The sequence below is a fragment of the Cylas formicarius genome, unplaced genomic scaffold (genome assembly GCF_029955315.1).
Source record: "Cylas formicarius isolate icCylForm1 unplaced genomic scaffold, icCylForm1.1 PGA_scaffold_7__23_contigs__length_41026272, whole genome shotgun sequence".
Lineage (NCBI taxonomy): Eukaryota > Metazoa > Arthropoda > Insecta > Coleoptera > Brentidae > Cylas > Cylas formicarius.
In genome coordinates this window covers 26,556,463-26,574,221 of record NW_026844352.1, presented here as the reverse complement: position 1 = coordinate 26,574,221, position 17,759 = coordinate 26,556,463, and the positions used below count along the sequence as shown (strand labels likewise).

Below are 17,759 nucleotides of genomic sequence, written 5' to 3'. Positions count from 1 at the left end.
GCACAAAGAGTTTGGTTTATGAATTAGAGATTACTTGGAACACTTTCATTTCAGGATCGTCTAAACAACAACAAAAACTCCAATGAATTATCGAACAAGTTGTCGGAGAGATTGTCGAACTTAAATATCGAAGAACCTCAGAATGAAAGACTGACGCACAATAAGCAAAGTTTTACGACATCGGCTCCTCCACCGCCTCCACCAGTAAGTATGGAATTTCTTGACAACTTGTTCATTGTTGATATTTATCGGTAATCCAAATCTATAATCGATCTGCATATTTTCTCTATCCATAATATCTAAAAATACACAGGCGTGTTATCATTTTTACTCGTTTTGCGTTTTATCTCGTAAAATGTTGTCGATTGTTGCCTTTATTTAAATAGACATGACACTTTGTTATTAATCTATCGATTGGCGTTTCCACTAACTTTGATTCACTATATTTAAACAGTGATTATTCCGAAACTTTTTCGAATTTTTCGCCCAAATGAGAGAGAAACAATGAAATATATAAAGCTATATAAACCCAACTAATGTCGGGGATTCCGTTCAGTATTACCAAATCTAAGGCGTAGGTAGGAAAATTAATCCTGAAAATCGTGTAAATGGTACATAGAAAACTTATGAGGTTATTTTATGCATTTATTTTAGCAGAAAATTCTGACGGTTCGAAATAAAACGCTATTACGGTCTGTTGAACAAATTTAGTTAGTAACAATTTTGATTATTAACATATGTTTTATATTGAAAAAATAATAATTGAAATAAAATTAAAAAAACTGGGACAAATCGATTTTTTCAAAGGTAAACCGTCTGTTTTTATAATCCTATCTTATTTAGAATTAAGAATTAGAACTAACTTTGTATTAGGTTGTATATTCTGAATATTTATAGTTATTGAGACATTGGCGATTAATTTATTTTACTTGTTCTCTTCGTGTCCAATTAACCTGAGAACCATCGAGTCAAAAAGTGTCAAAAATACTTGACTTGATTGTGCTGGTGTTTGATTTTTTTTGGGGTATTATAAAAAATCTGGTGTATAACAGCCCAATTACAATCAAAGAAGACTGACTATATGCAGCGAGCTATGGACGCATTCGATAGGAAACATATGTTGAAGTTCAAAGACACCAATTTGAACATTTGAAACGTTGTGAAATTCTGTATAAATAACAATCAATTTGAAATAATCTTGTCTACTGATAATACTATTTATATGGCAACTGGCAACAGGTATCTTTTTATATTTTTTTGTTTTTCTGCATCGCCCCAGTCCCGCCAATCTTCATTGTTAACTCAAATTAATTGAACGTTAAGAATATAAGAATCTCAGAATATACAATCGAATACAAAATAAGTTCTAATTCGAAATTCTAAATAAGGATAGGATTATAAAATCATGCGGTTTTCCCTAAAAAAAAAGATTTTTGCCAGTATTCTCAATTTTATTTTCATTACATTTTTTTTGAATGAAAAATAGTAACTAAATTCATTCACCACACCATTTTCTACAGAGCAAGAGTAAGATTCCGTCTACAAACTTTATTTTTGACGTAAAATGTTAAATATCTCATAAACCGTCAAATCGAAGAAAGCAATAATGTGTTCCATTTAAAATAAGAAATTTAACATCCATTTTCGGTATATCCCGTTTTGTCGCCATTTTGAAAATATTTTAGCCCGATTGCCCCCATCAGCAACGAATTTTCAAATTTTGGATACTTAGAGTTTTCCCATAATAGATTGACGAAGTTCCAGTAGGATCAATGTTTATATAAATAATTTTATTGTCGTTATTCATTGCAAGTGTACATATACATATATATTTATTACCACACTGACGTATGTAAAATAAATGAACACATGTAATAAACTATATGATTCTGCCTGTCAAAATATCACACCCTGTAGGTACCGGAAATGAGTGTCAATTCTTTTATTTTAAATCTGTTATTTTTTGCTATTTTTTTGTTTATTTTTTGAATTCTCGCGAAAATTCTATTCTTCTATTTGATGTTATAAATCCTTTACAATTTTACTTTACCTACTTACCCTGTATATTTGACAGCCGTATTCCGCATCTTTGTTGATTTGTCCAGTCTCCATCATTCAGATTACTCCTTTTCATTACTTCCTGAAGTTCTTGATTTCAGTTTTTTTCTGGTATATCTCTTTTCCTTCTTTGTTTTGGACTCCATTCAACTGTTCTCCTATCCTCCCAGATCCCATACTCGTCCATAAATACTTGTTCATTAATATAATTTTCTAGCATATTTCATTTAATATTTATTTTTTCAACTATTTTTCATAAGCATGTATTAGGATATGTGGGGGGATAGTGTGCCGCTAAAAATAATTTAACGTGTATTTACAAAAATTTACAAATCATTTTTCAAGGAGGGAAAACATATTCAAATGTGTTAACAGTCTGTCAACATTTACAAAAAAAAAACACTACATACTAACGAGCCTGCATATGTTCTCACATCTACTGCACCCCTAAAATATAAAGTTTAATACAATTACAATGTAAGTAGTACCATGCAATTCTGCATGTAAGACCTGGTTTTCAAATTTCAGCTACCTCAGGATCACGACCATTCCACGTCTTCGATACCATCGACACCATCGACTTTGTCGTCTCCTTCGTCGTCAACGTCATCTACCCGTTCTAATACCCTCAAAAATAACAAAACTAAACCAAAGGCTCCACCAGTACCAGTCAAATATTCAGTCCTCTCGTATCAACAGCCTCCGCCTTGTCCTACGCCAGACTATGACACTTTGAGTTTAGCAAGCACGACTTCCAGTGGGACTGCGGTTAGCAAATCGACGTTTAGCAACAATTCTACTGAAACTTTACGCTCGGCTCGAGCAGATAATCGTTTGGAACAAATGAATTATGTGCAGAAACGAATTATCTCCGGTCAATTGTCCACTCCGGTCACGAAATCTAACGGAACTTTGATTAAAAAGAGGCCCGTGAGCGTCACGATAGGGGAGTACCCTTCAATGAGACGACAACCCGGAAAACTGGACTTTTTGCAAAATGGCGATCGGGTAGACTATAGGAGGGATGAGTCTATCAGTAGTAGATTGACTTCGGAACTGACTCAAACTTTAAACCGATCAAATTTAAAGAAGAGGACAGAATCAATGGTGAGTAGTTTGGGCCGATGGTGTGAGATAAGAACAGCACTCACGAAAATGAACTTCTCAATTACTTATAATTCCATATGGCAACGCTCGACTGGAGATTCATCATCCAGGAAAAAGAAAAAAAATAGAGAGATAGGTCAGGATATGCTTATATTTTAAGATACGGAGGAGGTTGAATATTTTTGAAAAACGGCTTATTTACAATATATTTTACCGATTTTATTGAAACGTGGCAACGTCATTTATAATGATAACCGACTAATTTTGCTGTAACTACTGCTGTAAAATCCGGGTCCCTTCCCGGTGGTATCAACAAATATCATGTCAAAGAGATGTATACCACTAACTTTTTTGCCATTTTTGTTATTTGCTTCGTATTTTCATGAACACTTATTTTTTGAACCCTTTCATATCAATAAACGTAGTTCAAAACAATTAACACTAAAGTATGAAGCCTAAACCAGAAAGATTTTCACACAGTCCGTCTTTTTTTTATATTGAACACTCTGTATATTGGTAACAAAGCATTTCGGGACCTAAGTTTATATGAACGTGTTTTCGTTTTTTTTTTTTGATCACCAACCGAGGTTTGAAGCATGTTTTTTTGAAACATCCTGTATGTAATACAATTCGCAGTGTAAGGAAGGTTTTAATTTCAACAGGAAGGGACTATGATGAATAGAATTAGTTCAACAAAAGTGGCAAAAAAATAAAATATTTTTGTTCCACAAAGAACTTGCGAAATTCTGGAAATGAGATTTAATTTATTTAAAAATGTGCGCTTTTGTCTGATTCGAAGAATCCCAAAAAGCGTCAAAAGTTATTAGGTATTTTTAAAATTTAATACCGCATTTTATAAATAATAATAATGATTCAACAATAACATAGAGATAAAAAATGGACAAATATTTTACAAAGTGTATTATATCGTTATCTAAATATTACTTAAGGTGTTATTAATCATTAAACAACCCGTTCACCATATGAACTGATTTTAGGAGGATTTGTTAAGTTCATCCCACATTAGGCCTCAAAGTAACGGAACGGTACGAATATCTCTAAGCAATCTGTCGAAATCGTTTGCTAAATCCACAAGTGATCTGACATTGGATCACTGCGACTTGTACCCAAACGATTTAGGCAATCGCGTCACCATTAATATTAACCAACCAAACGGCATTTTGAAAAATGGCGGGAACGCTAGTACTCTATCGTCGCCGCTTATTCCTGCTCACAAAACGTTGTCGTCCCAGAAGAGTATTACGTTTGGAGAAATGTAAGCTCAATCACGGAGTCTATCCCACTTTCTCGATAACAACCGCGTTGGCACCAATAATGGCATGTGAGGTTTTCTTGCTTCCTTTCTGTAATATCTAACCTGGCATGTGTTCTGTTTTTTATTTACCCCCTATCTTTTAATGTTTAATTAATTAATCAATTATATTTAATAACTAAAACTTCACTTTTTCAAAACTGTGTGTAAAAGAGTCAAATAAGAGTCGAGATATATCTTTTTCCCATAGACCTACTATTATTTGGGAAGCGACTTTGTTAACAGTAGCTATTTCAGAAAAATCATCCAAAGTTTGTTTTTCGCTGTGTGCGATCTTTTTTCAGAATTTTTATGGTATTCAATTGAACATTTCGAGTTTTTAAAAATGCTGTGGAATAATCGCCTATTAATTCAGCAAATATTCCGAGCAATATTGTAGAACAACCACCGGCAATCAGTTATTTTCACGTTTGATTCGTTTTTTAGGCAACACAATATTGAACTATCGGTAATTTTTGAACCCTGAGAAATTATTTATATGCCAATGATATTTTCTTGGCAATTAATTAATTTTGTCCATATTAAATTCACGTGGATTACATCACCTCTTCTCGCCTGTGTTCTTAAAAGACAATATGTTTCTCGAAACGTTTTCCTGATGTCTCTTGACGTCTTCTATTTATTATTTTATTATATATGATTTTCACTTCTACTGTGACTTTACTATTACTATTACGAGGTCACTAAGACAGTGAGTAGATATTCTTTTTTAACCCGAACTAATCTTTTATTTACTACAGTCTAACTTACAATGATGCGATTCTTTTCGGCTGCTTCAATTTTTTTCTTGTTTTTTCAGGCCGACCCTGATAAAGGATAGATCACCACCGCCTCTGACATAGCGTTATTGCAGATTATTATCCATCTGACTTTGAGGAGTGCAATTTAGAATATATTTATTTTTTAGATACTATTCCAGAATGTTATTAGATCATAATAAGTATGTTTTATGTGCCGATTTATATTGTGATAAGCGTTTCCCGTTATTGTCTTTTTAGTGTTATTCTTTCCTGTAGAAATTACGTTTTAACTAATTATTTGGGGTGGGTTTTTATAAACCATTTCCCGAATGAAACGAATTCGAAAAGCTACCGTAGTGAGTATAATTTATTTAATTGTTATTATTATTATTATTATTACCATTAGGTTGCCTGCAGTGTTGTCTCTGAAGAAAAATTCAGATCATAAAATAAGTTCCTTAACCTAACAGTTTTAAAATTAAAAAAATGCTCGTTTAGTATCTCCAAGGAAACAATTTAATACCAGTTTTTTAATGTCCCTGTAAAATGTCAGTAATATTTTCGTGTCATGTTTGTGTAATAGTGTTGTTGATTGAATGTAGTAATACATTTTTTGAGGAAAGATTAACGCATAATGGTCTTTGATTTAGCCCCAAAATTCCCTCAAACAAAATGTCAATCAACAGAGTTCAGAAACTCCTTCTCTCCGAATATTGCGATTTTGAAGATATGGTGCTGATCGAAAGTCCCTTCGCTCAAACTACTAAAGAGGGAAACGGTCTGAGACAAGTTCATTTAGGTAAGTTGATAAACAGGGACATTGGACAATATTTATTAAGTACTGAATGCGGGAAGTTAAGTAAATTAAGTGGTAAGAAGATTTTTTAGAAATATGTTACGTTAAAACCACTTTGTTCGTGTTTTCGACAGACAAAATACCCATCAAACAAGGTCGCTCTTGAAAGGTCAGAAGTTAAATGTTCGGGTACGGTGGTGCCACGAAGTGTTTGGAAAGGTTCTTCTTCCGCTAACTGTTTTAGACACATTTTGTCAACATTGCTGTTTATCTCTCCCTCCGTTGTGCCATCAAATAGTATTCAAGGAACCTGTCAAGTAATTTTCTATGGTTCAATCTCTTTTATTTGAAACTAACTACCTGGGAATGTTTATTAAGTATGTAATAGTTTTTCAATGAGAGAACCAATGAGAACACCTGGGTTTCTGTACACATTAGGATTTTGCGTCTAACGGATCTGCCGATCAGTAATATTTATACAGTACTTAGTTCTGTCAAGTTTGTCAAACTCGAGCATGAAATTAACGCATAAAACTTAACAGTAGTGAAAATTTGTTTTTTCCAAAATAACAATTAAAATAACTATACACTATAAAGGCAGTAATTGATATAACGTATATTAGTGTATATTAGTGTATAGAGCACTGTAAGCATCGGATTGTTCTCGCGTTGCTAAGTTTCTCGACTCACTCGTGTGCTGTTTTCATTGTTCAATATTATTTCCGAGGAGCCTACATTTATAATCTTTAATTCTAGCCTCCTTTAGATATAATCTTTGGAGCGCAAACTTTGACTGACACACTTCCAGGTTTGACACCGTCAAAATTGATTCTTGCCACAGACATCCTGCCACCGATCGATAGCGAAAATTTCGATTTCAGCCCTTTGGTGGATCCGGAAATCGAAACATTCGAACTAATTGCAATATACCCCGTCGAATGCGTCACCCTGAGCGTTTATAGACGAAAGAGAAGACAAGCTTTGAAGGCCAGATTTTGTAACAACCGTGTCCTTTATTTTGAACTGGGAGGTTTTGAAAGGAGAGGTGTAAGTCAGGTCGATGAAAACGAAACGAACGTGGCTCAAAGTTTTCCTGACAGATGTTTTGGAACTTGTGGTGTGAAAAGGTGAAATTCCTTTGTCCGACCGATTCTGCATCATCGCGATCAGAAACTTCCGTCGCTACATCGACTACTGGTAGCAGCTTGTACCTTTTGGAAAAGAAAGTGGTGTCTGTTAGCGGAATGAGACAGCTATGGTACAGATTCGGACCGACTTTTGGCGTCGATACGCACTTTATCAACCAAGTTCTCAATGCAAATAATAATTGTCTGGTACGTTTCTTCGTAAATAACCGAAGTAAGATTTAATATTTTTTTATAAATATAAGTTGGACTGTATAAACTCACACTATACTTAAAATTTATTTATACCAATACCGACTTATCTTCATCAATAGTAGAGTCTAACGAAGAAATGGACCGACAGATACTTGTTCCTAGGCAAAGGTTTCCAATCATCTGATCAACAAATAGAATGTGCTGACGAATGTTCAGAGCGAAAGAAAAATTTAAGGTAATAGGCATTGTTAGCCACCCAAAAACAATCGACTGAACTAGATATACAGGGTGTTCGGAAATTGAGTTCGGAAATTTGGGTGAAAGATTCAACGTGATAAAATAATGTTAATAAGTCATGTAACAAAAATTCGAAATTGTAATATTTTCCGAGTTATAGCTTGTCAAAAAAAATTTTTTTTAATTTAAGTGTTTCAGAAATCTGTCACTATAGGAACTTTTATCTAGAACATTTTTTTTATTTTCCCTGTATTTTATTTATTTTGACTGATTGTCTTAAGCTGAATCGCAAATCCTCAAAAATTGTTACTCTTGTTTTAAGTCGATGAGTGTTATCGTTTAGCCACAAATCTATTTTTTATTCTCGGCTGGAATTTTGCTTGTAAATATGATTTTACCTAACAGGACTTAATGAAATTTGAAAAAGTCAGTGTCACCATCGGTTCAAAATTAGTTTCCATTAAAAGAGCTTATTATCACGAATATTCAAACACTGAATATCGCGATATGCATTTTTGCCAAGGAAGACCAAATATAAATGCAGGTATCGAATAGAAACGTTCCGTCTGCTAAGATATTCATCAACATACCCAGAAGACTTGCCGAAAGAGGTTCATTCAAACCTGATAATATGAATAAAGGGAGACCAAGGTATAAAAGAACCACCGCAAGTAAAGAAAGAATACTTCAAAATGTGGAGGCTGGCCAGTACGAGAAAACTTGCTGCTCAGAAAAGAATTCCTTGCTCTACAGTTTGGGAAGTTTTGCATAAAAATGGTCATCGACTCTTTCATGTTCAAAGGGTTTAAGCACTCTAAGAGGGGGATGAGCAATTGAGAGTAATTTTATGCAATCAAATTTAATGAAAAATTCAAAATTACCCGCAATTCTTAAATGTCATTTTGTTCACTGACGAGGCAGGCAGGCAGGCAGTCGTGATGACATTGCAAATTTTCGAAATATGCATCAGTGGAACAGTGAAAACCCACATGCAAAAATTGACGGAAAATATCAGCGCTGGTTTTTTTTAAATGTATGGACAGAAATTATAGGACCTCATTTCTTTAACGGATCGCTTAATGGGAAAATGTATTTGCAATTTTTCGAAGAGGAACTACCACCTTTGCTGGAAGGGGTATTTTTGCAGTGGAGGCAAAACATGTCGTTAATGCAAGATGGCGGTCCACCCCATTTTGCATTGGCTGTACGAAAGTATTTAAATCAGGCATTTGAACAACGATGGGAGGGCCGCCTAGCTCACCAGACCTTAATCCGATGGACTTATTTTTTTGGGGGCACTTAAAGTCTTTAGTGTATGAAATACCCATAACAGGTATCAATGGTCTTCGACAAAAAATAATAAACGGTTGCGAAATCAATAGAAATAGGCTAGGCGTATTTTTTCGTGTCCGACAGCATTTTTTAAAATGTTTAGAAATGTGGGCATTTTGAAAATGAATTGTAATTAGCGTTGTATAATATATTTATGTTACTTAAATTAAACATGTTATTGCATTGAGTTATGGCATTTTTTCACTTTTTTTAGTGCACATCACCTGCAAGTTAATAATGCTGACTTGCATTTCCACTAGCTTTTCCGTAACAAAAATGCATATTGCGAAATCCAGTATCACTTTTCTGTAAATTAAAAGTATGATGGGGTATCCGGGCCGAGAATAATAAAGTCGATTTATGGCTAAACGATAACACTTACCGTCTTAAAACAAGAGTAACAATTTTTGAGGATTTGGGATTCTGCTTAAGGCAATCTGTTCTATTTTGCAATATCAATCCAAATAAATAAAATACAGCGAAAATAAAAAATATAGGTAAAAGTGCCATCTAGTGACAAATTTCTGAAACTTTTATTTTGTAACGATGACTTTTTTTAAATCAGGGCTATGTGTAAAATACCGGCTTATTCCGTTGATATTTAAGTCCACTGCGTTAAAAATAAAATAAAAAAAAAATTGCCAAGCTATAACTCGGAAAATATTACAATTTTGAATTTTTGTTGCATGACTTATTACCATTATTTTACCACGTTCCTCCAACTTTCCCAACTCAAATTGCGAACACCCCGTATTTCGTATTTCCAATTCAGGACGATTAACTTTGATGCTATTTATACAAATATTTAAATACTTATCAATTTTCATACTTTAAGTTAATAGTGGTTAGTACTTTCAGCAGGATTCGGCTTACATAAAAAAACCAGTAGCAATGACTATATTCAAAAAAGACCCGAGTAAGATCAGTTTAATTTTTTTTTGTCAATGCATTAAAATAGTTTTGGTTAGTTGGTTGGTCATTTTGTGATTTCCTCGATCTTGATTTGCGTTGTACACAAACATTCGTTTCATTCATGTGCAACGTTGCAGGTATATTTGCAAAAGAAGGTCTCATGCTCCTCTTATCGAAGAGAAACGATTAAACTTTGGCGATAAAGTCCACGTAAACCGATTTGGATCCGGTGTGCAAGAGGGGTGCCGTACCGGTCTGTACTTGTCTTTAGATAGTTACATTTCGCCAGTCACTTACAGCAGTGCCGTGCGGAGTTTAGCATCCGATCAAAGTTTGGAATGGCCGTTGATGAATTACGAAGAATTGGCCGAGACGGCCGTGATGCTGTGGGAATTTTACGGATTTGAAGATGAAACCAGATGCAAGCAAGTTGTATTTTGATATAAAAATAATTGTTTCGCTCGCCTTGATTAATTGCGTGAACAGAGGGCAATCTAATAAATATGTTTGCTAGCCATAGTTTTTGCAGGTTTAAACATAGAAGAAGATATGGTTTTGCTCCGAAACCGTGGTTTCTCTATGGTTTCGGGCCAGAGACTTTATCCAAAGGGGACAAGTTCTCCCTTCAAATTAAAAGAGCGTCTTCTGAGGTATACCTAAGGCCGCCGGATTCTCCAACGGGTTTGAAATTATCCGTTTCTAAACGTCAATTAACAGCCACTGTGTCGTGTCCACACATAGACGATTTAGGGAAGAGCGCGAGCAATAACATCGTGTACGTTATTAACATTCAAAAAATTGTAAAAACAAACCTTTTGGAAAGGTTTTGTGTTTAATAAAGATTTTTTCTCTTTACAAAATAAATAAACAAAACGAAAATGGTCACTCTCTTTAAGAACTTTCGTAATCACTTCTGTGCACTAAATACAGAAAAATTGAAATTATTATTCCAATCCACAGGGCCAATAAATATTGACCCATCTGGTTCTCCTAGCTTTGTGCTTGAATTTTTTGTATTTTTAGTAACTGCCACAAAAAACCATTAATTCTGTTTTGGACCCCAAACTACTGGTACAGACCAGTTTCAGCAAAAGATGCGTACCAAGAACTCCAAGCGCACTTAACGAAGATTAGAGAATGTCGCGAGACACAATGTAAACATCGAAGTAAATCGAAATATACAAATAGTCCAATCATATGTGTGTGATTTAGTATCTTGTATAGGACGCCAAAAATTCAACGGCAAGTTTTTGAAACGTAATCGCGTAAAGGGAAAAGAGACCGATGAAGACGACGAAGATTTTGGCACACGACGCAACAAGCGGAAACCTAATTTTATCGCGAACATTTTTGGAGCTAAAATCGACGAAGTGCCAAAAGCGGGTATCGGCGATCCTCAGAAAATCAATGAAAAACGACAATGTCTTTTATTTTTACATTTTTAGGCGAAAGCAGACAACCAAACGAATCTTCCTTTCAGTATTTGAAGCGCGTTCTTCGTTTGGAGGTAAAATTGAAAGCTTGGGATTTCGATTCAACGACGCTGGCTCACCAGATAACGTTGATTGACAAGGAGTTGTTCTTGAAGGTGTCAGCGTCCGAATTAGAAGTGCTGGTTTGGCAGCAAAATTGTAGAAATGCACCGAACGTAGCTGCAATCGTGGCCTTTTCGTACAGAATCGGCTGCCTTATATCTACAGAAATTCTCAAAGATGATTCGGAGAGAGTAATGATATTTTACTTTAAACAGTCGAACTCTTCAGAGTGTTTAAAAACGAATGGGCCATACAATACCACCAATAAAATATATCTATTTGTCAAATAAACTTACTTTCTAAAGTCAAAACTTAACGGAGACACGGGGTGATAAAAGTAATGTTATTTTTTCCTTTTTTATTACTTAAGTTTTACAATAATGTCGAAAATAGAAAGAATACTTTTAAGAGAAAAAAATAACCGATTTTGTTTTCCTGTTGCTATTGCTAATGAAAAACCAAAATAAGGAAAATTTTGTTAGACATGTAATAAAATCAAATAAAATTTTATGCTATTAACTAACTTAATAATTGTTACAAAAAACAAAACTTAGAGTATATGTTCTACATGACCACCACGCACTTCAATACATTTTGTAATTCGTTTATCTTATTTTAAAAAATGAGTTTTTGATTCGAAACTCATTAACAGCATCTTGAACCTTAACCCAAAGTTCTTCACGACTGTTTATTGGATTTTTGTAAACCACTGATTTAATACAGCCCCAAGAACAAAAATCCATTGGATTAAAATCCAGACTACGTGCCGACCATTCAAGAAGCGAACAACTTCGGCCAATTCATTTGTTGTTTGTTTTAAAAAAAGTAAAGACGTCGCTACATCAATATGTGGAGGTAATTGGAATGGTTATTTACTATGCTTGTCCACACGTTTTTCTTTGATTCGTGCTGAAATAGGATATTATGCAACAAGTGCGGTAAGCGGCATTTGACTCACGAGTTTATTTGACACGAGCGGAGCGCAACGGAGCGAGTTTTTAATAAACGCGTTGATTTTAGGACATAGGTTTATTTGATCACTCAAAATATTTTCATACAGAGAATATGCTGCTATTCAATGGCCCATTCGATTTGAAACACCCTGTACACAAGGACAAATATGTATTATTATGCCATGTCATATCTTTGTATTGAGCAAAAAATCATGTTCTAATAGATTCTTTCAGTTTTCAATTTAACTTAACAGTTAAAATAATTCACCTAACGCTAACTTAAAAAAAAACCGCAGGTTTTCAATTTTTTAAAACACATTCACTCCCTGCGTCTCGTAAATTCGGAGCTTTTTTATTAGACGGTCAGCATGCATTTACATGTGCTAACTCTAGTTTCTGGATTATACTTTTATACTGTATATGTATATCTCTAGTCATTCTGTCTCACCAAAATTTTTTAATAGGTGCGAGCACGTTTAGTGGCGAGATTTATAAACGTGGCCAATAAATGCCACCGAATCTCCAACTTCCAATCATGCCGATCCGTTCTGAGCGGCCTCCAAAGTCCGGCGATTTTCAGGTTGCGAAAGACATGGGCTTACGTACGGAAAAAACACGCTTCGAAATATCAGTAAGACTTAAATGGTGTCATGCTGTGTAATTTGCGATAAATTCCATTTCAGGGTTTTTGAGTTTTTGTGCAGGCTATATCGTGATCCTAGAATGCCGTCATATCAGAAAACATTTTTTATTTTTTCCCAGAGCGCGCCATTTCTGCCCTATATCGGGCACGTTATCGGCAAATTATTGGATAAAATTCCCGAATACAGAATAAACGTATTCAAAAGGCAGCCTTCGCGACCCGATAGTTATAGTAAGCATCTATAATTTGTTGTATCCAAAAAAATTTTTGCTAGTATGTTATGCACGAACGGAGAACAGCGAAGCGAGTGTTTAATATTATACTTTTTCTACTCCCGTCTGGAAAATACCTAATTACTCACCAATCTAGCGTGCGACAAGCGTCACTTTACGTCATTTTCGTTTTTCACAAATCCGAGCCACTTCGGACATTTCCGGGATTTTACCGCACGGATTTGGAAGTAATCGGATGCTTTCGGAGATATTTCCCACACTTTGAATTTTGACGTTTGTCAATTCTGACGGTCATGTCAGTGAATGTATTCGTGTTGTTTTGCGAAAATGTACCCAGAAACTAAACAGTATAGTATGCAACACGTTCGGTAAACTTTTTAACTCACTCGTTTATTAAAAACTCGCTCCGCTGCGCCCCGCTCGTGTCAAATAAACTCGTGAGTCAAATGCCGCTTACCGCCCTTGTTGCATAATATACTATTATTTTGCAAAAATGCATCCAAAAACTAACAGTTTGGTAATAGTATGTTATGCAACAAGTGCGGTAAACGGCATTTGACTCACGAGTTTATTTGACACGAGCGAAGCGGAGCGGAGCTAGTATTTAATAACCGAGTGACTTAAAAAGTTTAACGAACGTGTTGCATACTATACTTTTTCTACGACCGTTATTTTTTGGGTACATTTTCGAAAAATAACACGACCGTCAGAATTGACGCATCGGTGGGAAACGAAACTGACGTGGTAAAGTGACGCTTCCCGGACGCTAGATCGGTGTGTAATTAGGCATTTTACAGACGGGAGTAGAAAAATTTGTCTTTAAGCACTCGCTGCGCACGTGTCAAATACACTTGTGACTCGAATGGCATTTACCACACTTGTTGCATAATATACTATTTCTTACGGCATACAAATCGCTTACAACTATTTTGAAGGTATGTGTATGCGCGCATGAATGTGACTTCTGTAGAAATAGTCCACTCTCATTAGTCTTTTTCTTAGTTTTTACTTTGTTAATAAAAACCAGATATAACGTCAGAACATTTTTAGAATTATTTTCCCGAGAGTTTAATTTAAATAGAAAAGAAATAAATAAATAAAAAATCAAGGCAGATTAACGTAAATCCTGAGCGTGATTTTCCTGCCAGACTGTCCGATATAAACTGCATCACAATCTTCACATTTCACAGAAGATCTGGAAAAATTATCTATTGGATCCTTAAATTTTATCATAAATTGTTTTAACGCATAGTCTGTTTTAAACGATATAAATAAATTCGTACTCTTGAATAACGACAGGTGCAATGAAATATTACCGGAGTAGGCCAAGCATTGGAATCTACGTTCTGTAGGTTTTGATTTTATTAAATAATACGACAATTTGTATTTTTTGGCGAATATGGAAAATAACTTATTGACAGAACGAACTGGATAATCGTTATTGGATGCAATTTGTCTAAGGTTTCCTCCTATTTCCTTCTCCAAAGTAAAATAAATTTTCTCATGTAAGGAATAGCTATACGTTAGGAATTCGATAACCGTTTGTTGGTTGTCATTCCAGCTATGGTCCACATATCTTTTGTAAGCTATTAAATACGTAGAGAATTGACTATCCATAATTTTTCCCCCACGAACATCTTTGTTTAGTGAAAAAGTATAAGTACACAAATAGCAAAAAACTTAATCTTCTGGAAAAATGAGAAATCACCAAATCCAAAAACACGCTATCCTTGATTGTATTAATGTGAGCGTCAATTGTGATCCGCCATTAATTTTTAATCATATAAATTGTAGGAATTTTTATATTTTTTAATTTTTTTAAATTCGTGTCGGTATGCGTTTGAGTTAACGTCTTTGTATGTGCGCACTGTTAAAGTTATGTAAATTATTTTATTCTTTTAAAAATTACTTTTATAGATCTCTATGGGTAAAACACTTTATGGCGCATTTTTTATGAGTGTAGCAGGCTGAAGTAGGCTACCCTATCATTCTTCTTAACTAAATTTAAAGACATGGAAAAAAATATGGTTTCCTGCAATTTTTCGGGTCGCTTTCGGTTTTCGGTTCGAAATCTCTTGCAGTTGATGAATTAGTATTTAAGTCTGCTGTAATTATCCTGGTACTTGTCTCCAGTTGCCCTCTAATAATATTTAGCACAACAAATTTTAATCCAGGTGTTCGAACTTCGCGGTGCCTGCCGGTATAAAAACTCCTTTTTTCGAAACTTCCAGATTTTATTCTTATTTGATGAAGCCTGATAACTAAGCTGTGATGAGGTCTACGGTTAGGATACGCTTGTATATACAGATGACAAGTTTCCAAGCAATTTCCGTTAGTGTAATTCACCATTCGTAAATTAAAACTACAAAACAAACAATTAAGTCATTAGATAATTGTTTTTTTATTAACTTAGTCGTATATGTACCCAACCTAACTGAGCAACGTCAAATAAAGCAATAATAAGAAACGCCGAAAGAAGTGACAGCAGCACACTTGATTTTTTTTATCTTCTTATGGAGTGCTTTAGATTTAATTTTTTTATTTGGAAACGGTTTCTAAAAAAAACTGCATTGCATTGCATAAGTTTTTTCTTAAATTTCGTTAGAAAGAATGATAAGAGCAGTCTTATTCAATCCCCTCTAGCCATTTTAAAAAAATTAAAAAACATGAGAATGTGTTTCTATAATGATGTAATACTACCCTATTATTGCAAGCTTTTGAGCCATAACCATAACAAGGGATCACTCCTTTAAGTTTTTCGCATTTATTTTGAAACACTCTGTACAGATCCAAGAGAAGTGCTTCGCATATGTAATAATGTAAATCTGTTCGTCTACTCTTTTTTCAGGTGCAAGTACCTCGACGTCATCCAAAACTGAAATTCATGAAACTCTGGATACCGGAAAAAGTATATTTGCCAAAATATTTAACGCATTCACCACACACGTCGATCGAACGGAAAATGGTGTAGGTGACGTTGCCAAACATCGAAATAAAGCCAAAAAATCGCCGTCCGTGAAATATATTAAGTTTAAAGGCTTATATGAGTACTATAAACCCTGGGAATTTTACGAAGACAATAGACCCGAAACTTTGTTGGAAGCCGTGAAGTTGCTTGAGAAATGTCAGCTGGCGGCCATCAACTACAGTTTTAGTTGCGATGAAGCAGCTAGAAATTTTTTGTTAAAAACGAGACACTACGACGACCAAGACAATTTCTTTTATTCATTCAAAGTCGAAGCGACGGAATCCAACATTGTAAACGATAAAGTAAAGGTTCTAACTAAGTAAAATAAGACGTTCGATAATTTGGGCCCTGAATGCATATTACAAATATTACACCTAATCATATCAAAAATCTACTTTATTTCATCTCTTTTGTTTTCGAAGGATATCTAAAACTACTCTCTACTCTAGAATACCCAGTTTCACCTTATTCCGGGTAACACAAAAAAATTTGGAAGGGTTAACAGAGGCCGAATGTAAATTTTTTTGACAATATGTAGTCCGGTTTGAGCGGAAACGAAAGTAACTTTCGCATTTTAAATGGTACAACCTATATTTTTTGACATTTTTGAATTCGGGAGATCATTCTACGTAGGATAGGATGGGTTCTCTGGCTTTCTTTTATTTTTTTAAATTGTAAACGAAACTTTTCACTAGTTTTTTCAAATAGCACCGAAACTTTTTAAAATCGGTACTTTTTTTGCAACATTTTGACACCAAAAGTTTCAAAATAGTTGGGATTTGCTTCTATTCATCATCATGTCGGTATGAATGAAAAATTCTGACAGTACAGTTTCTTCTGATTTTCGATTTTGTCGTGTTGTCGATTTGGATTATCATGGAAAACGATAATCAATTTAGAAATGGAGACAAAGTTGATATGTTTTCTGAAATGCGGGGAATTTCCTTATTTCATTTTTTCCTTCATGTGAACTTATTTTTTAACAGATTTTGAAAATTTTAGTTAGTCAAAATGTTGCAAAAAGTGTACCGGTTTTAAAAAGCTTTTGTTCCCACTAGGGTGTTATTTGAAAAAACTAGGTTATCCTAAAAAATTAATATTTGCCATTAGATAAGTAAAGTTTCATTCACAATTTTTCTCATGATCAGGTGACGTGACCCGGTAAATAGTATTTATTATGGTCACAGCTTCCTAGACGCAATTTTCAAAAATTAAATAAGAATTAAAAAAAAGAGAAAAACCGTCCTATCCTACGTAGAATCATCGCCTGAATCCAAAAATATGGGTTGTGCCATTTAAAATTCGAAAGTTACTGTCGTTTCCGCCCAAACCGGAAGTGCAACCATTGACTACATGCTGTCAAAAAATTGGACATTCAGCCTATATTAACCCTTCCAAATTCCAAATCGCTATCTCAAGCCGTTTAAAAGTTATGGAGTGTTCCCACTTTCTTGTGTCACGTGGTATGTATCCAGCATAGAGAAAATGTCACTTTCAGCTTCGTAACCCATAGCAGCGAGTCATTTCGCCCATTTCACCCACTAACCCGCGCAATTTTTCTGTAAACAGCGA

At 34.6% G+C, this 17,759-nt stretch overlaps 2 protein-coding genes across 4 annotated transcripts in view; both read left to right on the top strand.

Annotated features, from left to right (window-relative positions):
• LOC132704871 (harmonin) overlaps positions 1-5,866 on the top strand; it is a 79,606-nt gene extending 73,740 nt beyond the window's left edge. For 2 of the 3 annotated variants that reach the window (XM_060675172.1, XM_060675171.1), the window contains exons 11-14: positions 55-204; positions 2,587-3,165; positions 4,164-4,441; positions 5,298-5,866. In XM_060675172.1, coding sequence (XP_060531155.1) covers positions 55-204; positions 2,587-3,165; positions 4,164-4,441; positions 5,298-5,340 — 1,050 coding nt within the window. In that variant the 3' untranslated portion in view covers positions 5,341-5,866. The remainder of the gene's footprint in view (positions 1-54; positions 205-2,586; positions 3,166-4,163; positions 4,442-5,297) is intronic. The other variant, XM_060675173.1, reaches the window with a different exon arrangement.
• Positions 5,867-5,882: 16 nt separating this feature from the next.
• On the top strand, positions 5,883-16,510 carry LOC132705099 (uncharacterized). The gene is made up of 12 exons (XM_060675531.1): positions 5,883-6,037; positions 6,843-7,081; positions 7,135-7,368; positions 7,497-7,609; positions 9,993-10,284; positions 10,344-10,630; positions 10,879-11,021; positions 11,068-11,238; positions 11,301-11,581; positions 12,808-12,974; positions 13,027-13,217; positions 16,068-16,510. Exons 1-12 carry the CDS (start codon positions 5,911-5,913, stop codon positions 16,508-16,510), a joined length of 2,688 nt encoding a protein of 895 aa, XP_060531514.1. The 5' UTR covers positions 5,883-5,910.
• Positions 16,511-17,759: the final 1,249 nt, after the last annotated feature.